The 16,644-nt window shown below is 36.9% G+C and overlaps 2 protein-coding genes across 2 annotated transcripts; one reads left to right on the top strand and one right to left on the bottom strand.

The window, feature by feature from the left end:
• LOC108193013 (proteasome subunit alpha type-5) lies at nt 1-5,675 on the bottom strand. The gene is made up of 10 exons (XM_017359575.2): nt 5,553-5,675; nt 5,373-5,406; nt 5,163-5,244; nt 4,919-4,999; nt 3,431-3,544; nt 3,243-3,344; nt 2,143-2,201; nt 1,514-1,616; nt 1,074-1,139; nt 1-379 (listed from the first exon to the last, which is right to left on the bottom strand). The coding sequence occupies exons 2-10, from the start codon at nt 5,384-5,386 to the stop codon at nt 287-289; spliced, it is 714 nt and encodes a 237-aa protein (XP_017215064.1). The 5' UTR covers nt 5,387-5,406; nt 5,553-5,675; the 3' UTR covers nt 1-286.
• Nucleotides 5,676-6,296: 621 nt separating this feature from the next.
• LOC108225895 (E3 ubiquitin-protein ligase RSL1) lies at nt 6,297-7,852 on the top strand. Its single transcript, XM_017400850.2, has 3 exons — nt 6,297-7,443; nt 7,574-7,625; nt 7,805-7,852. The coding sequence occupies exons 1-3, from the start codon at nt 6,638-6,640 to the stop codon at nt 7,850-7,852; spliced, it is 906 nt and encodes a 301-aa protein (XP_017256339.1). The 5' UTR covers nt 6,297-6,637.
• Nucleotides 7,853-16,644: the final 8,792 nt, after the last annotated feature.

Genomic DNA, 16,644 nt, shown 5'->3' with positions numbered 1-16,644 from the left:
TGCAGTTACGGGGTTCATTTAGATTAGCATAGAAAATTCATAGTTGCACAATAACAAAAGGACAGAAAATATCTAGTGTTCAAGGTCTAATATGATTCTCCTAATGTTTAAGTTTCAATAAGGTATGAATTTCCTTCATTCCTTTCAAGAAACCTCGGTGAGTTTGCATAAATTGGAACTGTTACATGGTTGAAACTCCAAGCGAAAGAGAATGCATTACAACGCCAAAAAACTTGTACTAAAAGTAACAGAGATCGAAGTAGACCAGATTATCTGGAGGATGGTTTCAAAGACGAGCAATGACAGCCTCCACCTCAGCAGGGGTGTACAAATGGTAAGATGGAGCTACCTTCGCTATATCCACGTTGTTGGGGGTTACCTGATAGCAATAATTTAATAAGAGCCGAACGTTATTCAAGCTATGACATTCCAAACTCAAACAAACAATGTCTCCTCATTCATTTCTTAGAAACTTATCACTTTTCTAAAACAAAATCATGGCAACCATTTGTTATATAAAAAAGTATATGATGAATTATCAGGCATTACAAAGTTCAGCAGAGATATCAAACATTTAGCTTGCGGCATATCTAGGACCAAAAATTAACAGAACTGGGTTTAGTAGATATGCTTTCAAGTAATTAAATAAGTGCACACAAAGTAAAATTTTTATGAACATCCAACATAAGCCTGTCTCCACCAGTTATTAGGAACTTCACATATTTCTAAGCCCCGCCAATCATGGCAATTTTTAATTAAAAACATACATGATGTGTTAGGCGTTGCAAAGTTGAGTGGATATAACATACATTTAGCTTGATATGGTACGAAAGGAGATGACTAGGTTTACTAGATAAGCTTCCAAGTAATTAATGACGTGGCACAAATTAAAAAATCTATGAATTCAAAACAAAAGCATTTCTCCATGTTGCCTAACTAGAGCCAAGTAGATGGAAAAAAATGATCATATTAGTCATTACAATGTCAAATCACAAAGTCCCTATAAATAAACTTAGAAGAGCAGTTGCGGCTTTAAGAAACAATCAATAATTTATATCAAAAGAGGGTCTTACTTTTTCCTCCATAACTTGCTTCAGAACTGAAAGAGCAATTGTTTCAGCTTCTCTAAGAGTTAAATCCTGCAAATAAAAAAAATAGATTGAGCAAGTCTAACAAACAGATGCCATGTGTTTAATAAAATGTAAATCGTATTTCAACTGATAAAAAAATGATTACCAAGTATCTCTATCGTGTAAAGAATATCTTTATGGAGTACAATTCCACATTGTAATCTATTATGAAGAACTAGCATTTTGGTGTAGGGACGACAGTCGAGAGAACCTAACCACTTTCTAATCTTTGCTTTGTAGTAACAAAAAAAAAAAGAACTACAACGTAGTTTTCTTTGTTTAAAAAAAAATTCAACATAATTCCAGGAAGCTCTGCTAAATATTCTGGACCAAAATTTAGTCATGTACATGTGTAATCTCCAAGGAAGACCAAGTAGATATACCTTGTTATATTGCTCCTGCAGAGAGCTGTCAGCACCCTCAGAACCAGAGCCAATAGCCTTCCCATTACATTGCCAGAATGTGCCAGAAGGATCTGTATAGTACCTGCAGATAACAAATTCACCCACTTATTTTACAAAATATCGAAATAATAATTAAAAAAAAATCAGTTTTAAAACTTAACAGGAAAATGAAAAATTAAAAATCTAGGAACAACTATTAATATTAAATGTTATGCAGGCAAGCCCCTAATGCCACACCCCGCAATCAGAAAACGAGAAAAAAACTACATCAAGGCAGAGCAGAAGCAGAAGTTATTAACTTACACAATAAAAATGATATTCAAATACAGGAACCAACACTAAACTACAGAACAACAGTACGATACAAAGCCTGATAAGACACGAAAACATGTAAGCAGAATAAAATATTGCAACTTGCAATATAGATACTACTAGCATAATATAGAAACAAAGTAACAAGTTCAAAAATTGAAAAAAAATGAGATAAGAAACAAACTTAAAAAATTATCAACATAGAATCACCGATATTTACCCCAACCTGAAACCAATCAGACGGGGATGAAGATCCCAATTCTCACAAAGTCTAAAGTTAAATTCAGGATACTTACAGACTGGGACCATTCTCATCATGGCCAGCAATCAGTAATGATACCCCAAATGGTCGAGACTGTAAAGGCAAAACAATTCAAAACATTATAGATTGTAAAGGCACATTAATAGTATGAATGTAATTCTAATTAAGATTATATATGCAATTAAAAACGTCCATCTTTACAAGAGATACAACGAGATAGTAAGTGGGAACCAGAGTGACAAAATTGATATAGTGGAACTATAACTTTTTCATACTAAAACATCAGACTTGAGCCCAGATGCATGACTCCAGCAATTGCAGTATACAGTAATCTAAACCCTCAGCTTTGTTGTTGACTAGACGGGCCAAGTTCATGTATACAGCACAGATGTAAAAACAAGTAATTTATATCTAATACAAATATATAAGAGCAACTCCAACAATGGGTGCCAATAGGGGTGTGAATGCCACATGGCATGCTATGGCATGGCACCCCTGCCAGCATTTTATTGGAGTTGGGGAGTGCCAATGGGGTGCCGAATGATGCGGCGAAGGTACCAACTTGGAGTGTAAAATGTTGGCATCCCATGAAGTAAGGTAGCAACTTCATTTGTGGTCTCAATCATGATTACAATATTTTTTGCGGTCCCAATCATGAATAAAATATTATGAATGAAAGTTGAAATCTCGGGTGCCAACCTCTGGAGTGTTTTCTGAAAATTGGATGCTGAAAATGATGTGGAAGTGGGAGAATATAAAAAATGATATTTTCCATTATGTGGCAAGGCGGCACCAGTAAAAGGAAGCCAACCATTGGAGTTGCTTAAATGAAGAAACATAAGCTGTTGGAATATAATCAACGACCTGTATTTAACAACCTTCATCATAAACGATGAGATAATTCACTATGTCACAAAATCTAACTTGGCTAAGCTTGGTAATCAAATGATATTTTATTCTAATTCTTGGTCTAACATCTATAAATTATAAGTGATGCACGAGGAAGACACTGCAGTGAGCTGCATGTCTGCAACTAATCTTCAAGGAGTTATAGAAAATAACTTATATGCGACCGAAAAAGAAGTTTTTAAGATATCCATCTACAAAAGAAAATTTACAGAGCAACCAACTAACCATTGATTCTTCGTCACCTTCACCAAACCGTAAAGCCAGATCACAAAGTGCTTGCGTAGTGGATTCAACAGTCATCGGCTCACCATATGAGAATCTATGATTCTAATAAATAAAATTGCTTACAAAGTAAATAACCTGTCACAACATCACAAAACTAGAATTCCTAATGCAAGGGAGAAGAGAAATACCTGAGTTTCAACACGTGCATGTTCCACAAGTGTGCGAGCATCAGCAATTAATCCACTCATTGCACAGCCTATGTGCTCATCAATTTCCATGATTTTTTCGACACTGCTGGGCTCCTGAAATGAAATGTTAAATCAGAAATAAACTATTGTATAATGAATACATTTAAAGTTTCCAAATTCAATTATTATTATCCATCTCAGATAACAAAATTTCTTAAATGTTTAAAATATATACATATCGCAGGGAATAAGGATTCTGATGGCTTATTAAATATCGGAAACAATAAAAAAAGTCCAAGATCTTATGTCATTCTGCTTGAAAGAAACGAAAGAGGTATAAAAGAAATGACAAATCTTGAACAAAAAAGGTAGAAGGGAGAGATACAGGTCTAAAATAGAAGTGCAAACTCTGTACAGGTTTGTCGAGAAAAATAATAGGAAAAAAGAACAAGCATTTCTTCCCACATTGGCGAGATTGGGCCTAGGTTATAAACTATAACCGGCATAAATGGAATCGGGCAAGTAACAAAATTTTAACATATTTCCCCACAAAATAGTTAAAATTCCATTCCTATTAATTCATATTAAATTTTTCTGAACAAGGATTTACAAAATATACATACTAATAAAGGTGAATTGTGTGATTAACTGCAAAACATCCACTACCCCCAAGGTTTTTCGAACCCCTGTAAGAAAAAACCATAAATTATGGATCGCATCCTATCAACGGAGGGACTCACCTTAATATTTTATGATGAAGCAAATGCAAGATAGCATGTGGGGAATCAGTCCTCATATAGAATTGGGTTTATTATCAATAACATACCTATTTAGAATACTTCTTCCCACAATAATAAAACACTAACTTCCCTATTCTAGATATATACAATCCATCTAACTACACTATTCACTAATAAGAGAAAATGTTCCCCTTGTGTTCATTTCAACTATCATTCCTCAATTTCGGTCCTCCCAACCCAACGGAACATTAGTCTAGACCGCTGAAAAACTTTTACTATTTAAAAACTTAAACGAAAAACATGTTTCATATAGAAATGTCATTCCAATCATTCGATGCTTCTTTCCAGTTAGTTCAAGTAACATATGTTACTTCAGATATTCATAGTAGTATAAAGTCGTTTCCCAACCTTTTTTCCTTCCAAGATGCATAATATTCTTATGTCTACAAGGATCTACTGTCTGTGTTTATGTGTGCACAGATCATCCTAGCTACAGTTTGAATCTATTGCAATACTTAGAACTCATTCCCGTGTCTTGCATATATACAGTAATAGTCCAATACTTAATGTCTTGAAATAGTGCATCTTCAAATTTAGACTTCAAAACTTGGATATTAGGTAAATATATTAGAAGAGACTAAACCTTATCAACAGTCAATAAAATTCTACAATTATTACACAATTGCTACATTCAAATGAACGATAAATTAAACACATGTGTAATAACATTAAAACTGCAGGTTGTTACCAGAAGTGTTGAAGTGATACGCTTTTCAACAGCAAGAACAACCCCTTCCTTGGTCTTTAAACCGATAGCAGTTGAACCTAACTGTTTAAACAATAAACAACGAACAACTATAATCTCACTTATATAACACAGTGAGCTAAACAATAAGAAAAAAATAATGAAATGCTACAAAATTAAGTGCAAAAGAGAAGTTTGTACCACCAATTCTCAATATCAGTGACTATAGCTAGGAGAAATCAAGTACCTTGATGGCCTCAATGGCATATTCAACCTGAAACAATCGACCTTCCGGAGAGAAGGTATTCACTCCTCTATCGTACTCAGTCCTTCAATTAACCGAAACCAGATCCGTGAGATAGAAACATGAGAGAGAGAGAGGGAGGGAGGGAGGAAATAGGAGAGGAAGAGAGACTGAAAAACCCTAGATTTACAGTGTAAATTAGAGTAATCGTACCTAGTGAGAAACATGTTGAAATTAATCTAGAAATCTGCAACAAAACATGAGAGAGAGAGAGAGAGAGAGAGAGAGACGATTAGTAGGTAGTTAATTTAGATATCCAAATCAAAAGAGTGATTAAAACACAAATACATAGATTACATATGCAAATTGAAATTGTTAAGAGTAAGAGAGTACCTCGTAGAAAATGAAGGTAAAGATTACAGGCTAATGAGGAATGTGTGAGAGTAGATGGGGTTCTTTTCGGCGTCTAAGTAGTCTCCCCCTTCTTGTGAAGCAAGCAAGGCAGCATCGACAGGAGATCGGGTCGGATCTATTCTTACCGAACTTGGACCCGGCCCAATCCCAATATACGTATTACTTTCACGGCTCATGATAAGCCCAATCTCCTAATTCTTCAGACTCCGGATTTATAAACTGCTCAACTAAAATCACTTTTAAAGTATTTAAAAAAAATCAAAAAATTATTTATGTGTTTGAAATTATTTTTTATTTACTTTTCATATTCAAGATTAAATAATCCTACTTTTAGAAAATATGGGAATTACAAAATTTGAAAAAAATACTGGTTTATTGGAACTATTTGTAGCTTGTAAGTCTACTAAATTCCTTAAAAATGATCGGAAATAATTATATGATTAAACTGGAATATAATCAAAATCAACATTATCTTTTCGAAATTACATATATCTTGTTAATTTATTTATACTTTCGCAAAAATTATCATCGATAGGCATCCTACTAATTTCAGTGCTAAGATTTGCCACAGTAGACAATACTGAACCTGTCCTGTTCTGATATTTTGCACTCAAATTGAGATGTTAACAAATACAGCTCTGTTCATTATTTTTCAAATTCTTTATTAAATCAAAATTCTATATTTATATATTTATTTAAAATAAAAAAATTGAAAATAATATATGAAAATATATTTTATTAATCAAAAAATAAAAGCGACAATTATTATTTGGAGACGGAGAATATGCCGGAATGCACCTTATCAAACCAGTTTGACCAGTTTTCTGCGAGTCCTTGACGGGCTTTAACCTTTAAGAATGGCTTTCAAAGGTCTTTCTTGAACTTGCAACTCTGACTACTCTGGTTTTCACTAATGCCACATTCATGTCACCTAAAATATGTTAATTACCGATAGAAATAATTAAAGAGTTACTCATGAGTCATGGCCTTGTAAGTTTATAAATTATACAGTAGTAGTTGAATAAAAATTTCATCGAACAAACCTACCTTGAAGGACCAGAATTATGGCTGGTTCATCAACATCATGCACATCTGCCTTGGTGGATGAGTTCTACTTCTCTGCTCTGTTTGATGAAGAGAACATATTTCCTGTATCGGATGAAAACTATGCAAATCAAATGCAGCTCCAAGAGGTTCTTATGTCTGCTGTAATATCTTCGACTACTTTACAAAATATGCAGCAATCTGAAGTGGAGATCCCTGCCTCCAAGAAGGGCAAAAAGATTGTGGAAAAAGATACAGGGGAAGCCTCTCAGTCGCAGAGTTTGTGCAATATTTGCTTTGATTACAAAGGAACTAAAGAAATGTTCTCAAGTCCTTCGTGTAGGCACACATTCTGTAAAGACTGCATTGGCAAATATGTTGCATCAAAGATACATGAAAATGTGACAAGGATCAATTGTCCGGATATGAATTGTAAGGAGGGAGTTATTGGACCGGATATTTGTCGTGAAATTGTTCCCAAGGAAGTGCTTGAAAGATGGGAGAATGTTTTGTGTGAGTCGCTATTTATTGGCTCACAGAAATTCTATTGCCCCTTTAAAGATTGTTCTGCAGTGATGCTTGATGATGGAGAGGAGAAGGTACTTGCCTCTGAGTGCCCGAATTGTCGGAGGCTCTTTTGTGCACAGTGCAAGGTTGCATGGCATGCTGGGATAGATTGCAGTCAGTTTCAGAATTTGAACGTGAATGAAAGAGAGAATGGAGATATCATGCTGATGGAGCTTGCCAAAAACAAAAAATGGAGGAGATGCCCAAAATGCAAGTTTTATGTTGAAAAGGTTGCTGGCTGTTTAAGCATTCATTGCAGGCAAGAACTAAACTTTTTTTTTTTTACTCAGAGAACACATTGCATTATCGTAATTGAACAGTTTAATTCTTTTTATCATTACTATTGCTCCTAAGTTCTGATGTCGTTCACTGAAAATGGGAAACTTCAGGTGTGGAAACAATTTCTGCTACGGCTGCGGATCGATATATTCTTCAACTCATGTATGTCCACCCAGGGGGGTAGCGAGATGAAGATACATTGGTTGATTGCAGCTTAAGAAAAAATTAGGAAATCAAAGAACATCAGCTTTGATAAAACTATTCTGAGTTCTCATGATGCTTTTGTTTTCTGTGATTCTTTTTGTTTAGAGTAATAATCATTCACGTCCAATATCCTGCAGCCATACCTTGATTCTGATGTACTCTATCAGTGCACTTCTGCAATTTGAAATGTTGATTTGAAATTTAAAGCATAAACCTCCACTGTACAACATTTTAGAAAAAAAATCCTTAGTATTTATCAAGAAAGTAAAAATGAAGAAGGCTTGGTCAAAACATATTTTTCTATCGAAGAGTGGATTACATATATCTATATTTGGGACAATTTTTATACAGAAAATGAAATCCAAACACTAAACTTGAACCATACATCTTCTAAAAGTTGTCATATGTTAATCAAAAATCTTTTGCAGTTAAATATCAAAGTTCAGCCAGTTTGAAATTCTGAGTTGGCAAAAATGCAGATGAAATATGTTCCTTTAAATTTACCTTAAACAGTTATCATGCCACAGAAAGCTCATAATGCCTCTCTCTTTATTACTTAGATATTCAAAAAGTTTAGGTTTTAATTTTGAAATCACTAGCAATTGAGGCTACGAGTTTAAAGTTGCATGATGAAAGAGTGACAGTGTAAAGAATATTTGCAATGATAATAATAGATTCAAGAACATTCTGCACCACAAAGTGTGGTCCAGTTCTTATAACAAATTGCCTTACCAAATCAAAAGATAAAATGTAGTAATAATTTTCTTTAGTTTAAAAGTGGACTTAGGAGGATAAGAACATGCAAAAAAGTGAAGTGTTTAAATTTGCCACAAATGTATACAATGTCGCCTTAACCTTTATGAGTCAGAATTTCTAACTCCAACTTGGGTCAACCAATTTGAGGCAGCGACCCAAACCAGTGGGTTACAATAAGGTGTTGTTTGGTTGGTTGGTTATATCAATTTCTTCTTCTGTTTTTTTTCTCTCTAAAATACATTACAACCTAAACCGTCTTAACACCTCATATGCAATTTCGACGGTAGTTTTAATTTTCTTTACAATATATGTGCTTTTTTGTTTTATATTATAAAATTATCAAAAATAAATATTATATAGTTGTAAAAATTTAAATGATAGATGCACCAGTTTTTATATTAAGTTATATTGAAAATGCATTAAAAATATTAATGATAATGAAGTATTTAGTTCCGATAGATATATTCGTGAATATAAAAATAATATATTTTATTTATTAAAAATTTGGAACGCTCTCATACTTAAAGGAATTTTTTATGGTGTACCCACGCCCCACACAATAATCACTAATTTTCACGAGAATTGTAAGTTTTGATTGGTGGATAAACAATAATTGTTAATGGCCCTACATGTACATCAATTCCACCAATAAAAGTAGGTCAGTTTCACGAGAGTTAGTGTTTATTGTGTGCACTTGAGAGTCATTCTCTTTATGTTAATTTCTAATAAGAGTGATCGCTGTCCGAATTGGTTTGGATTAGAGGCGGAACAAAAACCAAACTATACATTACTGGTTTTTAAAAATTTCAAACCAACCCGTGACGTGCAAACCAACTAACCCAGACCAAACGGTGCGGTTTTTGATGGTTCGGTTAAACGGGTTGATCATTTTATGACGAAGGTTTATAATAAAAAATGAGGATTCAAGAATAATAGTAGAAAATAAAATATTATTATTTGTCTCCATTAAGTGCACAATTTCGCAAAGTTAAATTAAAATATAAAATTTATTCTTAAAAATGCATAAATTTGAATTAATTGAAGAGGAATGTCAAAATTTAACTAACAATTACTTCACCAATAGTTTCAAAGTTTCAAAGGAATGAGTCATGGATTACTGGATTAAAATGACTTGCAGTCGGTATTGATAAGTTAAGTAACTAAACAGCAATTCGACAAGTACAAATTAAAAAATTAATATTTATATAGATATAATATTTTGTCTATATATAATATTAAATATTTATATGTATATATACGGTTCGGTTTTATAACGGATTAGTTTGATATAAAATCGAAACTAACCCACAAATTACGATTTTTTAAATTAGTCGAACTAAAACCGTAAACCTTGTTTCGGTTTCGATTTGAATCGGATTAGTATCAGATTAATTTATGCGGAGTTTGCGATTTAAACCAAACTGTGATCATCACCTAGTTTAAGGACAAATCCAGCAGTGATCCAAAGATCCAAATTTGGGGCAGATTATCTCAAATTCTCCTCCAGCAGTGATTCAAAAAGTGATCCATATTTGGATCAGTGAATAGTACTGATCCAAATTTGGATCACCACTGTTCACTGATCCAAATTTAGATCACCTACTTTATTATAAAATAATAATTTTTTTATTTCTATATCTTTCGTTTATCGAGTTTAAAATGAATTTATGATTATTAATATTTAATTAATAATAGTTTATAATTAATAATTAATAAAATTAATGTTTTAGTAAAAAATTAGAATAATAGAAGAAAATTTCATTGAAATAAAAAAAGAGTATATTACATGCATAAAATAAAAAGTACATAAAATGCATAAAAAAATTACAATACCGGGAAATGACCAGAAAACAGTACGATAAATATAAAATTTGATTTAGTCGAACCGATTATTTGTGTTTCCTCCGAAATAATCAATTTATTGTCCGTAGCTATTCATATCATTTGGAAATCCTTGACCTTCATCTTCATTTCCTTGATTTTGAGATACTTTAATCGATTTAAAAAAAAATTAATCAATTAAATATAATATGAGTAGTTAATAATGATTAAAAATTAAATTTAAGATTAAATAGTTTAATATAAAATTTATGTGATATAATATACAAAAAGTTATTTGGATCAGGTTGTTGGAGTTGGTCAAAAATTTGAATCAGAATTTGGATCAGTTGGATATCCAAATTTGAATTTTTAGCCCGAGATAACCTAAGAGTTTCTATCCACCACCAGCCACCGGGTCCACCACCCCATATTAACATGTCTCAACTCTCAAGTAAATATGCATCTCCCACCCACCTGCACTTTATTGCCTCCCGACCCTCTGTGTTTCAATTTCCACTTGTTTTCATGAAACTTTATTTACAACTTGTTTTTTTGGGACCTAATGTCACACTCTAAGATTAGATTTAATTAATTTAAAGGCTCAAAGTACACCGCAAATCACTGTTAAGAGAACTTTAACAAAAAAATTTATTATGTTATAACATAAATAAATTATTTTTCTAATATTTTATTCATAAATTATAATATTAATTATTTTTTTATGTAAAAAAAGGTAACAAGTAATTACATAATCAAAAGATCTATTAACCATATATCAAATAGTCAAGCCAAGTGTATAACAACGGGTTAGAATAATGAGAATCAATACCCTATTAATAAAATCAAAATATTAAAAATTCAGACGATAATTGCGGGCTTCTTTATTTATAAAAAAAATAAAATATAGTTGAATATCCTAATTAAAATATATCTCTAGGACTATTTATAAATTAATTTTTTTTGATAGACTTAATTAATGAAAACTCATTTGAAACACCTAATAATAATATATTAACTCAAATAAGTTTGTTAATTATTAAAAAATCTATTCTTATTGTTGTGAGAGAAATTGATACAACACCCTCAGAACCGTATAACACAATTATAGGGATATTCGTTACAACTACGATTATCACGGCTAGCTTTTAGGGGCTACCGTTAACATAAACTAAAGAAAAAACAAATGTGTTTTAAGGGCTGAGCTTGCAAAGAACCAAACAACGTGGCCGGAATTATGGAATTCCGTCCTGCAATTGCCCGGAAATGTACGTCACAAAGGTCACACGTGCCTCTCTTTAGAGTGTAGAACTCGTGAGTAAATGAATCTGAATGCCCCCCCTTTGCAAGGTGCCTACATATCCTATTTATAGGGATCAAACCCATGCAGTTCTCGATTTAGGACTCTGAAGAGATAAGCTTTTATCCCTTCTAGTTTAGGATAAAACAACTTCCTCTTGTAGTTATCTAGCGGCATCCCACTCCAAGTAGGTCACTTGAAACCTTCATCTTAAATATATATTCGAATATATATGAATTATTTCCACCCGTTTGTAATTATCTCCTTAATGCACGTATTTATCCCTTAACTTGCAGATAAATGATAGCTGATATACTCCCAATATACTTCCAATTCGTCCTCATAGAAACAAGGAAGAAGAGTCCTGCTTTTCAAAATATTTTCCTTAGAACCAGGTCTCCCGTTTTGAGGGGTCGAGCCCTCACCTTCTTATCAAAATATTTACGAGTCCTCTGTTGATATGCGGCAAGTATCAACTAAGTCATATCCCTTACTTCTTCAATCAGGTCTAGGTCGAGCCCTCACCTTTTGCTCACGTAGTATACCGGCTGCTGGGCTTGCTCTTCCTCCTTGATCAGGACGGCGCTAATCGAGGACTCGGAAACCCCTAGGTAAAGGATTAAGGCTTCACCCTCCGTTGGTTTTGCCAACAGTGACGGGCTTCCAAGTTGCTCCTTCAGCTTTGGGAAGGCAGCCTCGCATTTTGTCGTCCATTCAAATTTTTTCCCCTTTTTTATGGCTGCAAAGAATTCTCTACATTTATCTGAGGACTTCGAGATAAACCGGTTTAGGGCGGCAACCCGGCCTGTAAGGCATTGTACCTCTTTGACATTCCTAGGCGACCTCATTTCAATTAAGACCTTGATCTTTGCAGGGTTTGCTTCGATTCCCCTGTGATTGACAATGAAGCCCAGAAACTTGCCAGATTCAACCCCGAATACGCACTTTTGGGGATTCAACTTCATCCTGTATTCCCTTAGTATGTCAAACATCTCTGATAAGTGTGTCACGTGATCATAAGCTTCCTTTAATTTGACCATCATGTCATCCACATATGCTTCCATTGTTTTCCCAATCTGGTCATTAAACATCTTGTTGACCAGCCTTTGATATGTAGCCCCAGCATTTAGCAAACCGAACGGCATGCCGATATAGCAATAAAGCCCTCTGTCAATGATGAAGGAGGTGTGTTCCTGATCGGGTTCGAACATGGGGATTTGATTGTAGCCCGAGTAGGCGTCCATGAAGCTTAACAGTGCATGCCCCGCAGTGGGATCCACCAATTGGTCGATTCAAGGAAGCGGGAAGCTGTCCTTAGGGCAAGCCTTGTTCAGATCAATGAAGTCTATGCATGTCCTCCATTTACCGTTAGGCTTCTTCACCAATACCGGGTTTGCTAACCATGTAGGGTAGAAAGCTTCTTTTACTAGTCCTGCCTTCGGTAGTCGGTCTACCTCTTCCTGAAGAGCGGCAGCCCTTTCCCCACTAATTGGCCTTCTCTTCCGTCTGATTCTCTTTTTGTCTGGATCAATATTGAGGTTGTGGCACATGACTTCTGGGTGAATCCCGATTATATCCGAATGGTTCCAAACAAAGTCGTCCAGATTATTCTTTAAGAATGCGGCCAGGGTTTCCCTTAGGTCCGGCCCCAATTGCTCCCCAGTTTTTAGTTCTTTAGAGGGGTCGTACTCATCCACCAAGATGGACAGGGCATCCCCAGCTACTCCAGTCTTCACCTGGGTTTTCGGCATCCTTGGGTCGAGGTCGATTTCAACGGTAACCTCTTTGTTGCCACCCTCTTCGGGTTGCGTACCCAGGATTTCATGAACGGGAAGCCGTGTCTGGTTTGCAAGTTGATAGGTCACCACAGCACTGTTGAAGTCACAAGGTGCCTCGCACTTATTTTCTTGCTTTTTTTTGGGGCTGCTTTCGACTAGCCCCTTCAAAATCACTGTCAGTCACATCTTCCACAATCCCCTCAACCAGGGTTTCAGCTGTATCAATATTTTTCACTAGAGGTGCATTCGTGAGGGTAAGCCCTCCATGCACGGCATGTGAGGCTTCAAGGTATGGATCTTCCCCCTGATGTTGCACAATGCTCACCATGTTGCAGGTCTCTTTCACAAATTTTATCAAAACTTTACCCTGAGCCTTAGTTTCGGGTTTCTTCTCTATCTCCACTTGCTTGTAACAGCTTTCCGGGATGTCTTCATCCATTTGCTGGGCCTCTTTACAGGCTTTTACCGCAGATCTCGAAGCCCTGCTATAGCATTCCCGTGAGTCAGCCTGACATCCTCGTACACATCCTAACCCATTGGGGGTTGGGAACTTCATTGATAAGTGGTAGATTGAGGTCACGATCCGCATGTCCCTTAAGATGGGCCTGCCCAGGATCCCGTTATAGGAGATGTCTTCATTCACTATCATGAACTCTGCAACTTGAGTGGTAGCCCGGGGTTCTACTCCTAAGGTGATTGGGAGCCTTACCCTTCCAACAATCTGGACGGCATTCCCCGTAAAACCATACAATTCATTGTAGCAGGCCATCATGTCTTTATCTTCCATTGTCATTCTTTGGTACGCACTGTAGGCCAGGATATTGACAGAGCTTCCGTTGTCGACGAGAAGCCTGTGCATATTGACATTTCCGATCACGGCTGTTACCACCAGGGCATCGCTATGAGTACGGTGTACCGCACGTGCATCCCTCTCAGTAAAGGTAATGTCCATGGTCTCCCCTTTGAACATTTTGGGAGGCCTTTCAGACAGATGACACACATTGGTTAAGGGCGGCCCTCGGGCTTCCCGTACATATCTTTTCATAGCACAGCGTCTCTGGCCTCCTACGAAGGGTCCTCCGATGATCATTCGTACACTACCAGCTCGAGTGCTACGGTTGGCTTCCTGGTTACTTGTCCTTTCGGCTTTCTTTTCCTTGTATTTCTTAGCCTCTTGGGCTACAAATTCCGTCAGGTACCCGGTTCTGATAAGGTCTTCTATGTGATCCTTAAGATGAACACACTCCGCCTTGTCATGCCCATTTAAGTCATGGAAAGCACAATATTTCCCCTGGTTTTTCTTCCCAGGGGGTCCGTTTCGAAAGGGTTTCCGGAAGAGCCTCGCCTTGTCTCCAACTTCGAAAATATGGTCTATGGGAGCTATCAGAGGCGTGTATTCATGGTATCTTGCCTCTCTTGTCTTCCTCATCGTTAGCCTTGACTTGTCGAAGCCCTACGTGCTGGTTGTGTTCACAGTAATGGGCGAAGTCTTGCCATCTCGGCTCGAGAATTTTTCACCAGCAGGCCTTATGTAGTGGTTCCTTTTGTAGGTGTTCCTCCTATCTAGGCTGTAAGACCTGTCTCTCTTGTTTTTCCAGCTACTACGGCTTTCAGCTTTCGACTCCTTATTCAACTTAGCTAGAGATTCCTCAATTACCTTATGGGGTTCTGCCCTGGCAAAGAAGTCAGCCAGGGTTTCGGGCTCCCGCACTTGCAACTCCTTCCAGAAGTCTGTTCCAGGCCTTACCCCGCTATCAAGAAATTTTTCAGGGTTTCCTTTGATGTTGGCCTGACTCGGGGTACCTCTGAGTTGATATTAGCTAAAGTGTTGGCAGGCGGGGCATAAGTAACGGAAGCCCTGAATTGTCCCACAAACAGCTCGCTCATTTTCCTACAAGTGCTGATAGAATTAGCAGGAAGTCTCTTGAACCAGTGGTGAGCGTCATCTCTGAGGGTTGCAGCTAATAAGCGACATTTTGTGAGGTCTGGAATCTGGTAGACCTCCATCTCAGTGTCAAACCGGCTAAGATACTCCACAGGATCCGTGGTTCCGTTAAATCGTAGGTCGTCAACCCCCCCGGTAGATACGCGGTAGGGGTGACTCCCTAACCCTTTTGGTGAAGGGTGACTTGACGGTAAGCTCGGCTTTCGACTTCTTATCGGCCTTCCAAAAGCTCTTCCATCTTGCACTTATCATCCTCGTCACCAAGTGCAACCTCATAGTCACCATCCAGGGGTTGATCTTTCTTATTGCTTATTTCCTCATCATTGTGCGACCCTGAGCTTTCCTCATCGTCATGAATTGAGATAACTTTTGACGGCCTTTGGTTTTTATCCTTTGATCGAGCTTCAGACACGGGCTTCTCCTGTCTCTGGCTGGGAGGAGCCCTGTGTTGCGAGCCTTCAGGTCCATCCCCGTTCGGGGCCTTGTTGCCAAGCATGTTCCGCAAGTCTTGCTCGGTCAGTTTCCTTCCAAGGCGGTCGAACACACTAGCAGCTTGTGAGTGTTCTCTATCATTCGTCTCGGGGTTAACTTCCCTCTCAGGGTTGCCACCCTCCTTCCTGCCGCCTTCTACATCAAAATCTAGCTTGGTGGGAGTCACCTTGCTAGCCTTTTTCGACTTTGCTGACTTTTTTTCAAGGAGGCAATCCTCCTACTCATTCTCTTCATTTTTGCCTTCATCTCCTCGCGGGTTAATTCCCCGCTCGGAACGTCGCTTTCATCTTGCGTAGCGCCTTCCGGTGTTTTAGGATTTTCTGGGTTTTCGGGAATTTCTGACATCTCTCCTCTCTAAGATCAGTAATCCCCTCCTTCTAGCGCCAAAAAGTGTTGTGAGAGGAATTCGTTACAACTATGATTATCACGGCTAGCTTTTAGGGGCTACCGTTATACTAAAGAAAAAACAAATGTGTTTTAAGGGCTGAGCTTGCAAAGAACCAAACAACGTGGCCGGAATTATGGAATTCCGTCCTGCAATTGCCCGGAAATGTACGTCACAAAGGTTACACGTGCCTCTCTTTAGAGTGTAGAACTCGTGAGTAATGAATCCGAATTCGTCCCTTTGCAAGGTGCCTACATACCCTATTTATAGGGATCAAGCCCATGTAGTTCTCGATTTAGGACTCTGAAGAGATAAGCTCTTATCCCCTCTAGTTTAGGATAAAACAACTTCCTCTTGTAGTTATCTAGCGGCATTCCACTCCAAGTAGGTCACTTGAAGCCTTCATCTTCAATATATATTCGAATATATATGAATTATCTCCACCCGTTTGTAATTATCTCCTTAATGCACGTATTTATTCCTTAATTTGCAGATAAATGATA

Source organism: Daucus carota, chromosome 6 (assembly GCF_001625215.2).
Source record: "Daucus carota subsp. sativus chromosome 6, DH1 v3.0, whole genome shotgun sequence".
NCBI classification, from domain to species: domain Eukaryota; kingdom Viridiplantae; phylum Streptophyta; class Magnoliopsida; order Apiales; family Apiaceae; genus Daucus; species Daucus carota.
Note: the sequence above shows the minus strand (reverse complement) of the source record. Positions and strands in the feature narration are given on the sequence as shown.

What these genes read in the sequence shown, in the direction of transcription:
- LOC108193013 (XM_017359575.2), bottom strand. An exon ending in GTATCACTTCAACACTTCTG is followed by an intron (nt 3,545 to 4,918) that starts GTAACAACCTGC and finishes ATTTCATTTCAG; the next exon opens with GAGCCCAGCAGTGTCGAAAA. An exon ending in ATGCACGTGTTGAAACTCAG is followed by an intron (nt 3,345 to 3,430) that starts GTATTTCTCTTC and finishes TTTATTTATTAG; the next exon opens with AATCATAGATTCTCATATGG.
- LOC108225895 (XM_017400850.2), top strand. Translation starts at nt 6,638, where the DNA reads ATGGCTGGTTCATCAACATCATGCACATCTGCCTTGGTGGATGAGTTC. An exon ending in TGTTTAAGCATTCATTGCAG is followed by an intron (nt 7,444 to 7,573) that starts GCAAGAACTAAA and finishes GGGAAACTTCAG; the next exon opens with GTGTGGAAACAATTTCTGCT. An exon ending in CGATATATTCTTCAACTCAT is followed by an intron (nt 7,626 to 7,804) that starts GTATGTCCACCC and finishes AATATCCTGCAG; the next exon opens with CCATACCTTGATTCTGATGT.